We start from the raw sequence: 21,155 nt of genomic DNA, 5'->3' as shown, positions 1-21,155 counted from the left end.
AAACCGAATCAAATATAGCATGTTTGCACAGGTAAAAAAAAGTGGGGTGGTGATGGTACAGTGGATAAGACACATGTCTTTGGTGAGAGACACCCGAGTCCTCACTGTGACACATCCACCAGTGTGTCCCTGAGCAAGGTACTTTACCCATAGTTGCTCCAGAGGTGTGCAACCTCTGACATATATAGCAATTGTAAGTCGCTTTGGATAAAAGCTTCAGCTAAATGAAAAATTGTAATATAAAAATATACAAGATCTAAATCTAAGATGTGATGTACATTGATGCAATCTTTCCATTGTAACGACAGGTTTGTTTACCAGGGGTATCAACTATTTTGACAATAGTCATTTTTCATGTAAAAATATTTCATGGTTCCAGCATGACAGATGTGAAGTTTGCTGCTTTTTCTTTTTAATAATAAATTTTTTTGAGGTTAGACACAACAGCACGTTGCTGCAGTCACAGAAACCTGCTTGAAATGGAAACAAGAGTTGATTTCTCTTCAGTGTGCTGCGTTTGATGTCTATGCATGTCTGCCTGCCTGCCCAATATGTCAGGACTAGACAGGCTGGCATCACTTCAGCTACCACATGCCAAATCGAAAAGAGTCTCTGAAGCATTAATCAGAGTGAGAGATGGTCAGAGCTGTCTGTTTCCTTCCTTCCACCTAATATGGTCCAAGCTACGTGGTGAATGTCAGGGCAGCCACACTGTTTTTTCCAAAGCTGCCAGCCGGACTCAAGGCCAGCAGTGGAAATAGATTTTGGAAGGCTTAGAGCTCATGCTGCTGGAGCATAGATGGGCACATCAGGATGCAATGACATTTAGGCTTTTCATGACTGCAAGAGCAGTCAATATGTGTGTTTGAAGGTGGGGACTTCAGTGCTCTCTTGCGCATCATTGTTTTCTTTCATTTTGTGTCTGTGTGTATGTTCTCCAAGTGGGTATATCTGAAGCTAACTAAACCTAACTTGCACCCTTTTTTAATCATGTTGTTTATCCCCTGTTGTTTTCTTTGGAGCGCTTTTGTCAATGTCCTTGCCAGAAACTTAATTCAGATGCCAAACTCAAATACACAGCCCAGACCAAAGAGAGCCATTCTCAAGAGCTAGCTTAATCCCATTAGATGCAGCTTCCCCTCACTGTAGCAAGAAGACACTGCAAACATGCTTGTTGGATTTTAACACCTTGTATAGTCTGCTTGTAGCCTTGATTTGACTTTGGCAGGAGGCAAATGTGAGACTGTACCATAAATAAACTAAGGCTCTTTTAATTATGATCCGTGTCTTGAGCAGCATATGATGTAAAGCCTAGTTCACACTACACGATTTTTAGCCCGATTTGCTGGTTGGCAGCTTGGCACCTATCAGGCTGTGATTGGGGGTAAATCAGTGATCGATCGGCGGTCAGCAGCCTTTGTGTGTACTACACAATGACGCGTCAAAACAGTTCCCCAACACATTTCTGACACATCGCCGACGTCTGCCAGATATCTAGCATGCTAAATATCTGGAGGAATCAGCCGACTCGACATCCACATCCAGCCAATGAGAGCAGGCAGCTACTTTTTCACTGCAAAACACTTACTCCCCTCCAGCTCTCTCTGTAGCTCAGACGATCCCTGCTACCTGCTTGTGCTAATCCATTCTTTCACCTATATTCTTTGTCTTTAGAATTGCTTTATAATAAACAACAGCTGTTTCGTGTGCAGGTTCACGTCATTTCCCGTTTCACATTTCACGTTGGTTTTCTTGACAAAACGTGGTTTGGAGACCAGCCTCAGGTGACCGAGTCCTTGTCAGCTCGTGTAGTGTGTGACCCCCTGTCACCGATCAGTCACGTAGTGTGAACACCACAACGACTTCAAGTCTCCTGTCACAAGGCCAACGCTGAAAGTCGTGTAGTCTGCACGAGGCATTAAAGGTGCTATTTATTTTTCCATTTAGGCATTTCTGTCCCTTAAATGCTGACCATTGCACTAACCATCAAAAAGCTGGTACCAATTTAAATGGAACAGACCGTGCAGTTCACAGGGCTGTATTGATTCTCACCTCCATTTGGCCCAGACTGTAGAAATTTGTGAAATAAATCAGACAGTGCACCGGTGACTGTAAGATGTGGTCCTGAGACACCCTTTGTCTGTATGTTAAAGCCCTCTTTACCCTTACCACAGCAATATATTGTGTATATATATTTGATAGAGGGCTGACATGTTTGTAGTGTTGCAGTAAAGAATGAATTAATACCTTGTTGTGAACAACAGTCCAATCAAAATTCATGCTGTTACTTCAGCCACTACTGTGACTCGCTTCCTTGAGACACCTCAGTGTAGCCAGTCACCCTAGGTCACAATCATGTCCAACTTCATTATTATTGGCTGAATAATAAGTAATTGGTGTGCAGCCTGGAAAGAGGCTCTATTACTAAGCCACTTGTCATATCAGTTTCTACATTTATGGATTGCTTGTACATGCTTCTCTCTGTGACTGACAAAGAAAGCACGTCAGCAAGGGAAGGAGAGTTTAACAGACTTCATCAGAGGCCGAGAGAACCTGCTTGGAGACTGGTGTGAGAGGGGGTGAGAAGGAGCGTAGATGGATAATTTACAACCAACAGAATGATGAATGTATGCAAAAGAAACGTAACCAAGCAGCGTTTCCCTGTATTTAAACATTTTTTATTAGTAAAGTCAGGTGTTGCCTGTATTCACCAGTGAGAAACTGTATCTCTGACTTCCTTGCAGTGAAACCGTGTAGTTTTCTTTATTTAGCATCCCAAAATCAAGGAAAGTTTTATTGAACATAGTCATAGGTTTATCAACATCCCCTATAACCTAAAGCTTTTCCTACAATCTACCATTCATGTGAATTCGATCATGTGCTCTGTAAAGAGTCATTTTATACTCTTTAAAGTGCCTTAGGCAAAATAACTTTCCTTTCTTTTCTTTCCTCTCAGTCTTCCTTCGTTGTTGGCTAGTCCCCGGGCTTACAGTGACATGGACATGGATAAAGACGGGGAGAAAGAAATGATAGTCATTGGATGATCAAGCCGCTGGGGACAGGGAATAGAGGAATGGGGATGTACAGGAATAGAGCTGTCACTGTAGAGCTGGAACACACAAGAGATAAGACAAAAACAGACAATGAAAAACAAACTTGTTGTTGAGTAATCAGACTGGCCTGGATTGACCCAATATGCCGATTATTCACTCTCTCTCGTTCCATTCATAGTGACTATGAAACACACACAAACACAAGTTTTAATGCACTTCAATTACATAAAATATGATATAGTCAGAAAAGATAACGGTATATGCTGTCTTATCTTGGTAAAGTTTAGTAAAAAATTTTCCCTAGTCTGTTTCGTTGTCTTTGTCCTTCCTTCTTGTCTCTCTTTGCCAATGATTTTTATTCTGCGTTTGCAGTCATTGCACATGAAAACGCATTTTGGGGGAGAGGCTTTGGAGGGAGGCCTGAAGGGTGGAATTTTTTCGGTTGGATACTTTGAAAATCTAGCTGTCTCTTGCTAGTTTCTCCCCTGTGCTAGTTTAAAGTTACTTCCTGTTATTTTTATGTTATTTTCACTTGATGAAGTCAAAGACCAGGTCAACCTGCTCAAACGACTCCCAACAACAGCACTGCACACATAATACTAAATGCTGTTGGTACTTACTGATTGATCATCTAAAATAAGCATCTTTACAAGTTGTTAGATTTCTTATGGCCACTGCATCTCACACCTTTTCCCTGTTGTTGGCACTGTGATAATTATCCACATACAGTAGATCTGTCAGTGAAGAGAGATAATCTGGACAATGGTTTTTCTAGGCAACTTAGTGATAGGCTATATAGTTGTATTACTAAATGCTCATCACATTAAGCTGCTTATTATATGGTAAGCCTGTAGATTAGCCTTGACTTGGCCAATCAGCTAATCCTTACTTAGACATTGTTTTAACATTTGTTGACATCAATATAAATGAGAAATGTAGTGGTATAACGAGTCCCTCCCTGGTTCATAGGTTTAGAGCAACACTAAGCAAGGTCAGAGGAAGATTAATAGCACAGGTATAAACCATAGATAAACAAATAGAGCCCACAGGTGGTTGCTGGGGCAGCAATGACTGCCTATAAAGTTGGATGTGAAATGGATTGGAAGGGAGCAGCTGATCATCATACAGCACTGTCTGACTTTCCACTTTGGTTTTTCAAGAGGCATCACGTGGGTATAAGTTCCCTTTAAATGGTTTGTAAAACCCACTGTTTAACAGCAGCATCACACACTTTATGTTGCTATGTCTGTGCTGTCAAACTTACGGAACGGACTGTCTTTGTGATTTTGTGCTAGTCTTTATTTTTAATATTCCTAATTTAGAAAATCCTGTATGCTATTTGAAATGGATTCAAGATCATATACTGCGTTTTATGGCTGATATTCACAATTTCACATGCATGTGAAATATTTCTTTATCTAGTTAGCTGTTGTGTGCAAGACTTTGAAATTGCTGCATGATTGAATAAAATGTGCTTGTGTCTCTAAGGTTTTAGTCATAGATCTTGGCAGGCTGGTTGAGGTCAGTACTTCTGGATGTTAGCCGTCATCATTGTATTCCTGTATACTTCTCCATCTGTGAAGGTAATGGCCCCATTTTCTCTCCTGCACATACACAGCAGGATAGCAATTAGCTTCCCTTTATACCTCACCAGGCAACACATAGCACAGTTTGGCTGACATTGAACCCTCATTTAGCTTTGTGTATGAGGGTGTGAGTAGGTACAGAGAGTACATTACTTCCCAGTCTACCTGGCCTTATTTTCTATCTTTACGCTCTTAGGCCTGGCCTATCTCTCTGAGGGATCTCCCACTAGACGCTGATGTAAGACTAAGCTTTGGCTGTCAGGATGGCAGTGTACAAATAGCTTTGTTTAGCAGAAAAGCTACTTTGACACCCCCGCTTACCCACTACTTTACTGCAGGCATCTGTGAGCAAGTGTAGTGAATGTTGATGGGCTGGGTGAAGTGTACTTAAGGTGTGGCCACAGTTGATTTACAGCATGGTGTATGGAAACGCTGTCAGGTATTTAAGACTGGTCTGTAGGTAGATTGATGTTTTTGAAACTTTCATACCACTGATTTTCTGTTATTTTTGAGACGAGTAGAGACTGTAGAAGAGCACTCTACTACTACTACTACTACTACTACTACTACTACTAGTAGGAAAAAGAAAATGTTGAACTGTAAAAAAAACTTACTTGCTTTATACATAACATGGTGCAAGAAAGGTACAGTAATACAGTATTTGAGAATTTATTTAGTTATGTTATATTTGATGTCTGTAAGCCCAAAATGCCTAGAATATTAGTGCATTGACAAAATAATGCAATACAATAATAGCCCTGCAGTGACTGGTTACTTTTAGGATGTTTATAATGTTCAGTTGTTGAAACTGAAATGTGTCAATTCCATTCTGCAGTGATCTTTAAGGCCAGAGTCTGTGTCTGTGTTGATTTGGCATTAAATTGTAATGTTTTTGTCCTTCTGTGAATTAAATATAATACTAAATGAATATTTTAGTTGTATAGTGTACTGTTGATATTTTTGTCCCCCTCAGCGTGCTCAAGAAATGAACACTATAAACTTCACAAGAGTAGTATACTGTGTACCAAAGTGTTCACTCTATTGGATTACATTATAAGATGAAAGTGTTACTGTTATAGTTTTCACTTCATGTTGTCCAATTTAGGATTTATTTTATGGTAAGAAAAGCATGAAGGTTTCTACTCTACAATTTCAATTAAAATACTTTTGTATAGAACAAGTTGAGGCTATAATAGTTTGGCTAGGACACAAGTACATTTGGTCTGCTAGTCTCTGAGATTATATGATTGGATCCAAATATCTGCCTTGAACTGATAGTATTGTCCTTTGCTGTCTTGCATGCCATGTCAGCAGAACAGAGGAAAATGTTACAACCCATTATTCCAACTTGGAAACTTTTAAGTATTATTCCAACATGTTTTCTCCTGTTCCTAGTCTCATAGTCACACCAGGCGAATATAAATGAAGCCTCATACATTCGATATTTTTAGCATTTCATAATAATTGTTCATTAACAAGTAAAACCAGTTACAATCATGGCTGTGTATACCTCCTTTTTGATTAACTATGTATGTGTATTTGTGTTAATATTGGAATGAATTTAGGTGTAACTGGCAAAGGCAATACAGCAATTTTGACACAGGTTCTTTGGACACCTCCTGTAATCTACAATAAGAATTACAGCTAGGAGGCTGACATGTTTTCCTACTGAGCTGCTTCAAATTACTGTCCGTGTATGATATGACGTAAAGCGTCATTATGTATAATACCTACATGGCAGCGTTACTTTATATATCTCAGAATACTCTTCAAAGAGTTTTTCTGTAATGCTTCAGAGCGACCCGGCCGTTTTTTGTCATAGCTCTTTATTTCACCTGGAAGGAGCCTCCAGCACCCAAACAATAGGGCTTCTCCTGGTGGTTTAACACCGTGGTAGCTGAATTATGCCCTTGTCGTCTCCCACAGTAGAGAGCAGATGAAGAGAGCAGAGTGCTCTGTAGGTATTGATCACAATAGAGACGAATTCAATTCCTTTTTTTTTTTTTTTTATTTAACCAGGTAAGCCAATTGAGAACAACTTCTCATTTACAACGACGACCTGGTCAAGATAGGCAAAGTAGTGCAGTACAACATGTAGTTTCACGTAAAGGGCAAAGACAAGTACAATGTGGTAAAAAGAGGTCAGTAGTTAATGAAACATCATATACAGTGACACTGGTACTACAGCACACAGAGCTCTCCTCTACTCTCCTTTAGAAATGTCAAACACTCAACACCAGCCTCTCAGTCCCTATACACCCCCCACCCACCCACCCCTCAAACACACACTATACCACTGTGTAAATGATCTTCCTACACACACTATCTCCTACTCTCAGGGTGCGTGAGAGTGCTCAAAGCGAGCTGAGCAATAATGGGATACAGGCTCTACCATTTTATGGCTTGAAAATCACTATCATTGCTCTCATCCTTACCGTTTAGCTTATCATCACCACTGTCTTATTCCACCAAAAGCCATTCAGAGCCATTTGCCTACTTTTTCTTTTTTTGTATTATAGGCTGAGATTCGTGCTCTCAAGTGCATGTTGAATTCCAGACTGTTGCTCATATTAACTGAACTAGGTCAGGATTTAAGTCACCAGCTGACTTCATGTTATTCAGAAAAGACAGGAATGTCAGTGTCAGGGTGTTAGTATCAGCAGCACAAAAGCTTGGGTCTAGTTTATATGTTTGACACAGCAGCAGAATCTAAAGCTAAAATGGTAGGGCTAAATTTAAATATAATTAGCTGTGTGGCCTTTTAAGCTGCCGATATCATGACAAGTACCTTTGATCAGAGAAAAAGATAATTGCAGATCAGTAAAGATTTCACTTCACCAGAGCCTTGTTGAGATTCACCAGTCTCTAGACAAATGAAACCAGACAACCTGAACGCATTGCTCTTAGAAAATAAAATCTAGCAGATACTACTGTCTTGTCTTACAAATAAGAAATGTCTTATCTAAACTGTCTCAAGTGGTTGATTTTACAATTTCCTAAAGATATAATGATTCAAGCATGAAATTCTCTATAGATTATGTTTTTGATTTTCTAGGCAGCATGACTTTTACTCTGTTTGAAAATGGTAACCTGTAGCCGTAGTGTTCTGCTCTCCATTGTTTGGGCTCCGTCATCCATACTGTGTGTAAAGTAGATGTTTTAGAAATAGAATAGTGCTTAAAGTTAAGTGGGCTATAAGGCTGTACAGAATAATTAGAAGCTTCATTCATAACTTTTGTGTATGGACAGAACTAGAAAAGAAAGCTTTTATGTACTCTGCTCCCTTCACTTGGAGAAACTTGAAACTAAGTGAATTGCTCTCTATGTCGGATGTTAAAGCTCTTAAATACTTGTCACTTTGCGTAGGTATATTAAATTTAGTTTAATTATTGACACATAAATGGATATCTTCTGTGTTTTCTTGTGGTTATAGTTGTCGTCTGTAACCTTGTGCTGCTGTCTTGGCCAGGTCTACTTTGTAAAAGAAATCTCTCATCTCAACGGGTCTTACCTTGTTTAAAATGGGTTGAATAAAACAACGTAATAAATATCTAATAACAACAACATTGAAATTCTAAATCAACATTTTTTGCATATCTATTCATTCTTTTTTGACATGGTTTTCTGTACAGTTGCAGTCAAAATGTATTTTTAAAAATATAGCTGTAATAATTTCTAGTAATTTGTGACATTGTTACCTTGGTTACAGCCCCCATCCTTTGCACGAGTGTCTGACGGTCACACCAAATTTCTGCATTGACTGTTGACATTTTGAGATTTGCCTGCTGCCTACATGTATTTATGTTGATATAAAATGACTATGTATGAAAAAAATTGTCAGTATTGAATTTATATCCATCATATATTACATTTATCATAACTTAGTTTCTGTTCTAGCTAATCACCAGTGAGATTTCCACATGTGGTAGAAAAATGTTTGATTTCGTATTATAGCCTATCCTCCTGGCTTTTGTGTCTGTAAGTCCTGTCTAGAGGTTTGCCAAATAAACAGTATTTTTGTGCCACTGGAATATTCCTAATTCGCACACTATATCTCTGTATGTGGAAGTCCATTAGGGCCTTTGTGAAACTCTGAGAAAACACTGTGCAGTAGTAAGGTCTTCTCACTTTGATTCTTTTGCACCTTTCTTGTTTTTCTCTCTGATTTTCCCAAGATGTGGCTAATGGCAGTACTGGCTACAGGCCCCCTCCCAGGACCAAGGAGGTGGTCATCAACGGCCAGACAGTCAAGCTGAAGTACTGCTTCACCTGCAAGATCTTCAGACCACCACGTGCCTCCCACTGCAGCCTCTGTGACAACTGTGTGGGTGAGTGAAAGTAACCCAAAACACTCCAGACCATCACCAAACCATCTGCTATCTAGTTTGTGGTTTGTCTAACTTTAACCACTTCATATGTGTTTATATGTTTTTTTAATAGAGGGTCTGGTAATCTGATAAACGGGTCAGCTGCTGCTTCATTTTAGTCATTTTAGAGAATGATTTAGATTTGTTATCTTATTTCTTATAAGAATAAATTTTATACTTGGGATGATACAAATGCTGAAATACATATTTACCTCCCCCAACACACACAAACACATGTTAGCAAACACAATTCCGATAAGTCAAACAAATGATCTTGCATCTGTATCTGAGAATACAGGCCAAACTAAATGTTTTTGATGCATATCTACAGGGAATATACAGTACATATGCTTAGAGGAGTTGGCATCCACTCGGAGGAGAGGGAGGGAATAGTTACAAAAAGAAAACAGCAGCATAATGGTTGAGTTTTGCTGCTCCTCACAACTAGAGACAGACAAAGTGAGAGCGCAGCTAGGCAATTATTAAAAGATAGGGACACAGATACAGAGACCTGTGTGTCTGTATCTTTCTCATCAGGGTTTTTGTGCTGCTCACTCATCAGAGACAACTCCTTTGAATGTGTATTTCCTCGTCAGAAAGGCTGACTAAAAACCAAGGAGACAAAGATGAGAAAGTGGTAAACAGTAAAAAAGGTTAGGCGGTGGTAATCGGATGCGGCAGATGCATGCTGGCAGGAAAGAAGACAGACTGGCAGCTGAACAAAAAGATGGTAGGGCAGTCATTTTCACAAACAGGCTATGTATGTTTATACACAAAGGTGGATTTTGGGCACATTTTAAGTGGATTGTTAAATTCTGAAATGGCACTGCTGTGCTGAAGCCCACTTTTCTGGTTAAAATTTCACATATAGTACTACAGATTTTCATGCCTCAAAAACAGGATAAAGTCAATGAGTGACAGATTAAAACCAGTACAACCACACGGGCTGCTTTTAAAGGCTTTTTCAAAGCAAACACGGATATACAGAGGAGTGATCTTAAGAATCCAAATCCTTGGGTGTAAGGTTTAAAAAGTATGTTTAGATCATAGTTGTGAGCCACAGGTGGGAGGGAAATGATGAGTGAGAAACATAGTTGAATTGTCCATACTGCAAGTGGGTGGGAGTGATAAACTCTGGTGATGGATGTCGTCTATAATTGGTATCTACTTTCCTCTCTGCTCTCAAAGCTCCAGGTCTCCACCCGACATGGTTCCATATCCCCAAAGTGAAATCTGCAGTCAGTCAGCCCAGGGTTCATTATGAATGATAAACTGTATGAGTAATGGTACAGGAAATTAGGTCATATGCAGAAAAAATGGACCAACATTCACATTTTTTAAACACTTGAGAGCAAGGGAAATCTTATTTATGTTAATGGAAAATGGGGGATCACACTGGCAGGGAAAAAGGGGTACGAGTGCTTCCCCTTGACTTCTCAGTCTCCCTTTCTTTTCCTTGGGTGCTGTAAACGCCAGGGGGCTAACAAGCTCTTAAATAAGTTAGCAGCCAGAATGGATAGGGCCGAGGGTTATCCTCCTAGGGGTGAAAGAAGAAGCTTATAAGAGCGCAGAATTGTGATACACACAGCCACCTCCCTTTTTGTCTTCTGTTGTGCTCTTTTTCTTCACTTACTTTAAAGATTTCTGTGTTTCACACTGTTTCCCCTTGAAGTGTTCATAAATACTGGTGCTTGTTTATGTGTGGGCAACGTGTTGGGATTTTGTAATTGATTTTTAGAGTAATTTTAGGTCTGTTTGCTGTTTGTTTTTTTCTGATATGCTTAATTAAAGGACATCAGATGAAGCTTTAATGGCCCTCTTGAGGAAATTACATTGCTATGTAAGCAAACAACAAATACATCAAAAGAATATTGGCACATAAATAATATATTAAATTATTGTAAAACGGTGCTGTTGTAAATTTTTTTCATATATTTCTTGAATATCAGTGGAACCCCTGGCTCATTGTTCACACTTCCTCACAAAACATCCTTACATTGACACACTGAGAATAGGGAGTGTATGAACACATACAGAAGAACATCAGTGTGTGTGTGTGTGTGTGTGTGTGTGTGTGTGTCACTTCTCCTTTCCTGGCATTGTTGGGCCATTGTGGCAGGCTCTGATAATCAGATTTGACTAGTGGTAGCTGTCCCCATTCATCCTGTCTGACTAGAGGCTGTGTTTCCCAGACACACTTCAACCAGGCATTGATTAATGAAGACAAAAGCAGGTCATTTCACCTCACTAAACAAATAATGGCTCTGATTAATTAGTTAAGTAGCTACCACCGTGCACAGCTAGTAGTCCATGCTCAGAGATGGGACTCCAGAGCTAGGACTGATTCGATAACCACAACAATAAGCCGTCCACTCTAGTGAGTCAGTCAATCAGTGAAAAGAGAAGTGTGTTGGAGCACAGTTTCGTTGATTAAAATACCACTGACTAATTTTCATCTGAAAGCATTTCACATTCAAAAGTATGTGAACACTGTAGACTGCATTTAGATTCACATTTTGTGTTTTGATTACACGTCAGTAAGTATTTCTGAATTCCAAACATTTTATACACATTCAGATGAAAGAGGCTCCTCTGTGCAACACAAGAACACTTCTCAGTTTCTCAGTTACACACACTATATCAAGGTGGCTGACAGGCTTGTATCATTGTTAACATTACTGGAAAACCCCAGATGTTCTTTGCGGCATGATTTCTATGGAAGGAACACAGTGGTCTGTTCAACACTTTCACTTTGCTATCTATCTTTTGTCTTCAAATATTCTTAAATTGAGGTCTTACTGAAGACACTTTATCTGTTGACCCAGCCAAAGTGCTTCTTTTACCTCTCAACCTGGCACAGTCCCAAAGTGACAGGGGCAGTTTGTCAGCCATATTCAGTCATGTTGGCCGAACCTGCGGCTTTTATTAGCTAGTTTGTATAAATAGCCATTTTGCACTATGTGAAAAATGTGTATGCTATTATGCCAAGACCCAGGGGGACACTTCCCTTTTCCCCTAATTTCCCACAGTTCCAGAGTGCTAGTGTGTGTTTCCATGCACTGAAGTAACCTGGTCATTTAAAAAAAAAAAAAAAAAAGACCTGGTTTCAGTAACTGGGCTTCGAGAAACCTGATTTCTACGCCATGTGTACATAGCCCAGTTTCTGTGGGGTTTGTTTTTTGTTTTTTTTGTTTTTTTACACGATTACATGTGCATGACAAAGACTTCACATAGTATAAGTATCAGTGTGGCAGCAGCATTGGTGGGATAAAAGGAAAGACTTTTAGGTGTGTGTCCTTGTATCCAAAGTTAATGTTTCTTACCCTGCCTCCATCTGCCTCTCTCTGTCCATACAGAGCGTTTTGACCACCATTGTCCGTGGGTGGGGAACTGCGTGGGAAGGAGGAACTACCGTTTCTTCTACATGTTCATCCTCTCGCTCTCCTTCCTCACCATTTTCATCTTCGCCTTCGTCATCACACACATCATTTTGCGTAAGTAGTGGAGGGGAGGGAAAAAGGACATGTGCCCAGGCTTGGTACTGAGACACACACACACACACATACACACTCATCATCCTGTGTTGTCGGTGTGTTTCAGCCAGCAGGTTGTAAGTGGGCGTTGTGAAAAGCTTCAGCATTTTGGCTTTTTACCATCTTTCCAGCTGGGAGCAGGCAGTGGACTGTTGGGCTCACCATCAGAGTGTGTGTGTGTGTGTGTGTGTGTGTGTATTCAGACATCAGTCAGTAGATCAGTGTTGCTCTGGGAAAGAAAGATGAGCCAAGATTAGCTAGAAAATTGTAGTACTTATTAGTACTCTTTTGAGCTTGTTCTCTTTACTTTGATTGTAACCATGCTGTGTTGAGTCTAAATGCTGTCAAGTGTGGCTAAAAGGCATCACAGCAGTTTGAATTATTTGATTTGTAGTTGTTTTTCTTCTCCCAGTGTGGATCAGGCCAAGTCACAGCATCCCAGTGACTTAATAATCTCTTCATGTCGTAAGCTCACTGTACAAGAGTGGTAAAACCTTCTTGACAGGGCTTCAAATCAAAGGTAGTTGCAGTCCTCCATTGCTTCAGGCACTAAACTCTCACCTTTTCATTACAATCTTTCATGTATTCTGTAAACAATAATCCAAATGAACATGTCTTTGCTCTCTCTGAAATCATTTGTTGAATTCTGCACAGTTCTAATTAAAAGGCTACATAAATGATCCGTCAGGGCTCATTGGAGCCACAGAGATGTCTCCAGCCACATATAGCTATCTAACACTTCATTTTTAGGCCTTACTTTTGGCTCTGTCCTCCCACTCTTGAAACTTGGAAGTTTAATTAGAATTTATGTAGGCACACTGCCGGGCTCACTTCATCGTATTGACACATCAACTTCAACCAAGAAATGGTCTGCAGCAAGTAACGGCTCCAGAGTGTGTAGTAGCCAATATCTGATACAAGGTCCCACATTCGATGGCTGTTGTTTAATGCTGATTGTATAGTGGTCTAATGGAGACTCTGTCATTCTCTGTTCACAGGCTCCCATCAAAGCGGGTTCCTCAACGCACTTAAAGATAGTCCTGCCAGATATCCTTTCACTATAATCAGACTTTTGGCATTTACTGTGCAATATGTGTCTGTTAAGTGTGATTGTCTGATTTATGCTGCTGTCTGTCCGTGATTTTGTTTATATACTTTTCTGTCCGTAGTTTTTCACCCGGCTTTACATAGATTCAATTCTATCACAACCCGACATGGACTAACTTGTCTAGCGAGTGCTCATGCAGGTCATTGTATGGATCAGAATTAATTTGCATAACATGCCTTTTCAAAGTAAGAGTTATACTACTTGCATAACTGGTGTGCGTCTGAGTCCTGTTCCATCAGGGTAACACAGCACGCAAGGCATTTCCTCACTCGGTCTCGGTTTATTGGTGCACTCGGTCTTTTGATTTCATCTGGCTCTAACCTGCCCCCACTCCCTCTACAGAGATGTTGTGCGAGTGAGATTTTATGAGTTTGTCTGCTGTTTGATAGATGCCCAGTGCGTGCAAGATGTCTTAAGCTACAGCTGTTACAAATACCCTGTAAGTCAGCTTATTGTCACATAACATCAGCGATAATCATGTGGTAAATCCAAACAAGTGAAGCGTTTTATTTTGAAATGACGTAAAGTTTGGCTCCACACCATTTGACTGTTGCTTTAAATCCAGGCAGAAAAGGTAGGACGCAGTCTCCACACTATTTCTGAGAAGAGAGTGAAACATCTTTTGACTTGAAGATCAAGGTGTTTTTTGCTTTCAGTATATTGTGGTTTCTTCCCTCACTCATACAAGAATCTGAACTAGGAGCCCGATAATAACCAGAATTGAAATTTATGAAATCTAAGTGATATGTGACGCTATTTCAAAGCCACAAATCAAGTTGAGAGCACGAGGCTATGGCGCGCTCTCTCTCTCTCTCTCTCTCTCTCTCTCTCTCTCTCTCTCTCTCTCTCTCTCTCTCTCTCTCTCTCTCTCTCTCTCTCTCTCTCTCTCTCTCTCTCTCTCTCTCTCTCTCTCTCTCTCTCTCTCTCTATGGCTGAGCGAGATAACTGTTTCTCTGGCAGAGAAATGTGTGCCAAGCCAAGCTGATAACGGCCTCTGTGCTACAGGACTTTTAATAAAGGGGAATTGCAGTCAATAGCATCGTGGCAGGCCTTTGTACTAGGTGAATGATGATATGTTTTGTCCTTGCTAAGGAGGAAGAGAGAAGAGGGAGATTAAGAGAGGAAAGGGGAGAGTGAGGGTATTTAGTTGATTTTTACAACAGACTGACTCATCGCCTTTGAGTATGTAATGTTATACTGACCTACCAAGTCATTTATGTCTGTTCAGTATGCCCGCAGGGACTTATCTGTGGTACTAAATAGTGAATTGGCAGTGTCTGGGTATTTGTGGGTCTTATCTTTTAAGACATTCTTTTAGAAACTGTTTCCTAAGATGTAGTTAAGGGTCACTGTAGTTCATTTGTATAAAGGCAGAAGGATTTATCTTGGACAGTGTCTGTGTTTTTGTGCTTTATGTGGAGCAGAGAAAATGAGCAGTGGCCTGCAGTCCTAGCCAAATGAACTGGTAACTAGGAACTATTGGCAAGAGAAGGACAGGCCTGAGGCTGTAGGTCAATATGCTAGCTATTTTGTTTTTTTTTTTGTCCATGCTGGCTCCATATGGGTCTCTGATGTGTGTCTTTGTCTGTATGGGCTTTCACATTACTTCCTGTTTCACAAAATGTAAGAACGGAATAAATAAAAGCTATGGCAAACAATTAATCCTTGACTTAACTGTGTCACTGTGCTGGAGGTGGTGGTGTGTTTCTTCTCTGTCTGGTCCATTGTGGGCCTCTCAGGCTTCCATACCTACCTAATCAGCTCCAACCAGACTACCAATGAAGATGTGAGTATGAACAAATACGAAGTAGACATCAGCATGCAGCTTATACTGTCCCTTTTAAAATATAAAGTGCAAAATCATGAGACCCCCTAAGTTAAGCTTTCTATATCTGCTAGACACACAGTATTTGTGGCTTTGTTATAGTTGATCATATACAGTTACTTTTCAGTGTGGATTTAGTAGCATTATTGTTCTTTGTTAGTCGCAGTTGTTGGTAGGGATGGTGTTTTTTTATAAAGGTATTACTTAACTTTAGAACAAAAATATTGTGGGGGGGTTTTTTATACAGATGTTGCGTAACCACAACAAAAAGTTAAATATTTAATTTTTCCTACATATTAACAGAGAGAAATGAAGCCCATATAATGTATATTTTATTTGTTGATGTGGTTTTACAAATAGTCACAAGGCTTTTAATTCAGGTGTTTGTTTATTTCGCTTTACAACTTTGGCATTAATAACCTTGTACCATAATTAATAAATAGATCCCGTAATAAAACAGAAGCATGTTTATGCTCTCTCTTAAGCATGGTGCTAATAACGCCGTGGCCACAGGTTTCAATCCCCGTACGGACCACAAACATCTTTTAGCACTGGACTAGACACAATATACACACACACACACATAATCTCCGTGTCACACAGAGTCGAGATTCTTCCAGTGAGACTTTGAGATATTTATCCAGCCCTCTGAAAATGTGACTGATGCTGTGTTGTCTCCTGCAGATAAAAGGGTCTTGGTCTTCTAAAAGAGGGAAAGACAACTACAACCCCTACAGCCATGGCAATATATTCACCAACTGCTGTGCAGCACTGTGTGGACCCCTGCCACCGAGGTATGACATGTATGTGTGTGTGTGAGTGTTTTTATGAGGTGATTTGCATATGCCCAGATGATGAAATATAAACCCCATCATTCACTGCTCTGAGAAAACCCATTCAGTAATGTTTCACCTTCTCTGTAATGGCTCACAGCACCTGTTGTTGTTTTTTTTTTTCATTGTAATTTTCTGTTGTGTCCAAAGGCTAAAATAGAACTGTTAGTCAAGACTCCCTTTGATGTGAGGAGCTGCCTGCAGCCTTTTCTCTAAACATAGCTACTCCGATACTGCTAGAGCGGAAAGGATTTCAAGCCCGTTTTAACAAAATCCAAGATCAAAGTTGGCTAGATATATTGGATTTCACACTTTTGCTGTTCATATGATTTAACAAAAATACAGGCCAACTGTCAAAGCTGCATTCTCAGGTCCATGTGACTGTAAATGTCAGTACACACATTGCACATTCCCTCCCAGCTTCTTTCACTTCGGCATTTTGTACCAACAATTCTCACTACTCATCCGTGAAACTGTAGTTCTCGATTCCACCAACTTCAACTGCTCTTTCTTTTCTTTCGTCGTGGTTAGAAATGTGTTCATGTCTATCTGCTCTTATCTTTACTGGCCACTGTACCAACTTTGAAGGTACAACACTTCCCAGTGACGCTGTCGGGATGTCACAAACATGTCTTAGCCTTTGGAACTTGCAGCCCTTTAACATTGCCTTTTGCTTGTCACTCACAAACAGAAAGTTAGAGAAACACAGAGTCAAGTTTAGCACATGCATACAGTACCTTCTGAAATTACTAAATAACATCTGTATGGGCACAAACACACACTGACAGAGTGTATAAGATGAGCAACGAGGGAGGCTTGTAGCAGCGTTCTGTCAGTGTATCTGGCTGTACTGTGCTCTTGCCATCACAAGCCATAAGTCACCAATAATGATTCCAGTGGGTGGCAAAGGAGAGTCCTCAGTGCACAGGTGGCTGCCATCTGGGCGTGTGTGTGTGGGTGTGTTTGGGGCCGGCCACAGGCATTGCACAGCTGGGTCCACCAGCAAGAAAGGAATGTTTGCACCTCAGCCTCAAACTATGCAAGCAACTCTGCCTCTCACACAGACAAAAGCCTCTTGCATTTTATTCCCCGCTGAGACCTTGACTCACATTTTCTAATGCATTAACCTTCCAATGTTTTTATGCTAATTTCCTCCTAGCTGCATTCACAGACGTTCCGGTATTTATTTGCTAACAAGACCAAACCGCTGCTGTAGATTTCTGTAGTTTATCTCTGTGATTCTAGCAAACCATTTCCACCTGAATCCAGCTCAGTCCCTCTGGAACACACTGTCAACACACACTCTGTTAAATGATTACCCTGCTCGCGCAGTTTAACACCTCAGCTGGCTGTGTGTGTGTATGTGTGTGGTAGAGGCTGCTCTGTGTCAGATCAACCTTTATCTGGCTTATAAATCACTGTTATCACATACTGTACATCTGGCCAATGACCACATACATGCACATGCATACTAAGAGTTTAGCGGCTTGTCGTCTATCCAGCTGTGTCAGAGTTCTGCAGCATTAATGATTGGACAGAAACAGTGATTCACTCCAGTGCTCCATTGCAGCACCTCGGTGATTTGTGTGTGAGTGGAAAATGTGAGTCTAAAGACAATAATACAGCATGCATCCACTTGCACACTACTGTCTCACAAGGTCACATGCACTCTGCTAATCCTTCCCACCTAACATTGATTCAACATGCCGCTAATACTGTATTAGCTTGCAGTCAGTCAAGGAGTTTGTACCTTAAGGCTTTCTGTGCTCTAAAGAATCCATGTCATTACACTGCTGTGTTTAATATGTTCATGGGTAAGCCCATTTGCTATGTAGTATTTGTAAATGAATGCCCACAAACAACACCTTTCTCTATTCTTTGTTTCTCTCTGACTAGTCTCATTGACAGACGGGGCTTTATCCAATCAGACGCACCACAGCTGGCACCACCAACCAATGGCATCACTATGTATGGCGCCACTCAGTCTCAGCAGAGCCACATGGTAAGACACTGACCTGAATCTCTGTGGTTGCTCTGAGATACTACATTCAGGTTGATAACTTTATAGATGTGAAAATGCAGACTGCGTCGTCAGAAGTGGTCTGTTGATGTTCGTAGTGTTGTTGGGTTGGCAGGTCACTTGATGGATGAAGTTTTTAGAGTAGAATAGTCATTGAATAAAGGGACTGGATGGGGCTCTCTCCTAATATCAGAAGCTTACCGGTGTTGCTACACAACCATCATTTAATATAGTTGCAATCCTGAAGATTTTAGCAGGTTGATTTGGCTAACAATATGCAAACATCATATTGTGATTATGTCGATTTTAAGTGGGAATGGTAATTTTGCTTTTCATTTTCACTGAAAAAAATAAATAAAAATAAAATGTTTTGGCCCAGTCTCACCAGGTCATACTCTGCTACTACATCTGCAGGGCTAGGCCAAAGCATCTTTCACAGCAGTCTGTGTGTGAAACTCCAGCTGTTGCCTTTTGTTCATTTGCCAGAAACAGAAAATTGACTCTCACAAACACCGGCAGATGAACTTAGCCCCATGTCACCTTGAAGAATTCCAACCACAGACATTGTGGCAGATTGTTTCTGATTTTAATGGTAAACATTTTAAGGGCTGGTCTAGGCAGAGACAGTAAAAGGTAGATGAGGTCAAAGAGTTTCAAACACCAGTCAGAACACTGTATGTAAGATTAAGGTTCTCCTCATCATGCTGATATTCAAGTCTTGCAGTGGGCCCAAAAAACAATGAGCAGGAATCAGAAAGAGATAATATATAATGAATTAGACCATTTTGTGCAAATTCACAATCTCGCAAACTGGAAAGTACGCCACAGTCAGTGACCACATATCTGCTGTAATGTTAAACTGTCTCCCACAGTCTTGGAGAGAATAGCCGGTGCCGTGAAGAACACACTGCACTGACCTCACTGGCCACTTTCCCTCTGGTGCCTGAATAGAAGCAACAAGTCTTCTGTTGTTCAGTGTCACTGTTAACGTTGCACATTACATGCTAGATTTAAGGCCTATTCAGACACAGCTACTAAACTCCTCTCACTGGTGCCCTTGCTCTGTGCCACAGACATCTCGTTGTTCTCATCCAAACTCAACCTCACTCCGTTAGTTCTCATTGAGATGTCGAAAATGAACGTCATTGTAGCGTTCACAGTCAGCTGTGTACCTAATATCTTGTACCTTTTTGTTTGCCTTAAAAATCCAATATGGGATGGACCACTTATTTCAAGTCCACGTTAAGAATATTGTGTCATCAAGTAGGTTTTAGAGAGACTTGTGGTTTGATTTAGTTAAATCGTTCAAACTGCGATGAGTAAAAGTCTCCCATCACTTCTCTCCCATCGTCTGTTTACTACAGAGGTGTGTGGGTGGGAGTTATTTAGAGAAAGGGTGTGAATGTACATGAATTGTGCACGCGTGCGTGTGTGTGAGAGATAGAGGAGGCAAAGAGACAGCAGACTGCTTGATTCATGTTTTGTCAATTTAAATTTTGTCAGTACTGTTATTTTACCCTTTTAATGTAAGGCTACATTGACTGTGTGGAAAATACAGTACGTAAGTTACTCTCTAAGCAAATAAAAAATTATGAATGTGTTCTTAAACGTATTTGATTATCAAGACCAACTAGTCCACAACTCATTTAGTCCCTGTTCTGTTTTAGCTGAAGGTGAAAAAGAAAGGGCTTTTTTTTCCTGCAAATCTGTCATTTAAGGGAAACTTGGTGTAGAGACACGTAGGACCGAGTAAACGCAGCACACATTTGTATCAACAGTTGTGTGGTTGATTTGTTCCTGTCACAGCTGCGTTTCTGTAAGTCCTATGCTGGCAAACGCATTGAGGTTGCATTTGCTTTTGGGCGATGAAAGCCCCATTTCTTTGTGATGTACCTTATTTAATCTGTGATGCAGCTCAAAACGATGGCCTGGTATGTTAGAAGCCTTGTAAGCAGTTGCCATGGCAACAGTGTGTGGTAGGATGTCCTGTTACACCTCGATAACCTGAAACCTCAATTTGGGGGGTGGGGGGAGGGGAGGCAATTTGATTGATAGCAGTAAGCATTGCATTCGATTAAAGGTCTGTTGATCAAAATTACAGTAAAATAATAAATAAAATGTCAAGACATTCTCTGGTTTCAGCTTCTCAAATGTGAGAATTTGTAGCTTTTCTCTGGTTTATATTGTTGTAAATTGTATATTTAGATTTTAAACTGTCGGTTGGATGCTGATCGGAAGCAATTTGAATCATGACATCCTTGGGTTCTGGGAATAATAAATTTTTCAATCATTTCTGATATTTTTATATATTTTTAGCCAAAATGTTAATAAAAATAAAAAACATAATTGACAGATTAATGCCCCATTTTCAGATATGTTTCTGAGATTTTGTCTCTACCCGAATGTAATAAAGGTGAAAGGAATTAGAAGTCGCTGTAACACATAAAACCAACAATATCTGTCATCATCATTTTGGTTAAGCCTGTCCTTTAACCTCATGGTACACAGTTTGCATTTGACCATGCAAATATGACTATTTTTGGTCTTCTTTCTTCCTGCCTGTCCTTCTTGCTCTGTCTCTGTCTTCTTCCTTCTGTGAGCTATTTTTATACAACACACGCAGAGTGCAACTTGATCAACCACCATTTCCTTGTATGTAATTGCACCGCGCGTGATGAGGGGAGTGACAACCCACAGCCTTGTTTTCAGTTTCACCACTCACTCTTACTTCAGTCAGCTGCATGAGTAATTGGTGTTAACAGTCACAGAAAATGCCCAACTTTGTTTCTTTGTTCTTGTAAGAGCTGCATACGATCAAACATACTGAATG

At 40.3% G+C, this 21,155-nt stretch overlaps 1 protein-coding gene across 3 annotated transcripts in view; it reads left to right on the top strand.

The window, feature by feature from the left end:
- The window catches only part of LOC119910756 (palmitoyltransferase ZDHHC14-like), a 47,920-nt gene that overhangs the window by 24,375 nt on the left and 2,390 nt on the right, over positions 1-21,155 (top strand). For all 3 annotated transcript variants that reach the window (XM_038729561.1, XM_038729560.1, XM_038729562.1), the window contains exons 4-9: positions 8,815-8,967; positions 12,363-12,500; positions 13,538-13,586; positions 15,331-15,433; positions 16,157-16,266; positions 18,202-18,307. In XM_038729561.1, coding sequence (XP_038585489.1) covers positions 8,815-8,967; positions 12,363-12,500; positions 13,538-13,586; positions 15,331-15,433; positions 16,157-16,266; positions 18,202-18,307 — 659 coding nt within the window. The remainder of the gene's footprint in view (positions 1-8,814; positions 8,968-12,362; positions 12,501-13,537; positions 13,587-15,330; positions 15,434-16,156; positions 16,267-18,201; positions 18,308-21,155) is intronic.

This window comes from Micropterus salmoides, unplaced genomic scaffold, assembly GCF_014851395.1.
Source record: "Micropterus salmoides isolate LMB-PRFRI ecotype aquatic unplaced genomic scaffold, ASM1485139v1 Ms_hic_scaffold_19, whole genome shotgun sequence".
NCBI classification, from domain to species: Eukaryota; Metazoa; Chordata; class Actinopteri; order Centrarchiformes; family Centrarchidae; genus Micropterus; species Micropterus salmoides.
Note: the sequence above shows the minus strand (reverse complement) of the source record. Positions and strands in the feature narration are given on the sequence as shown.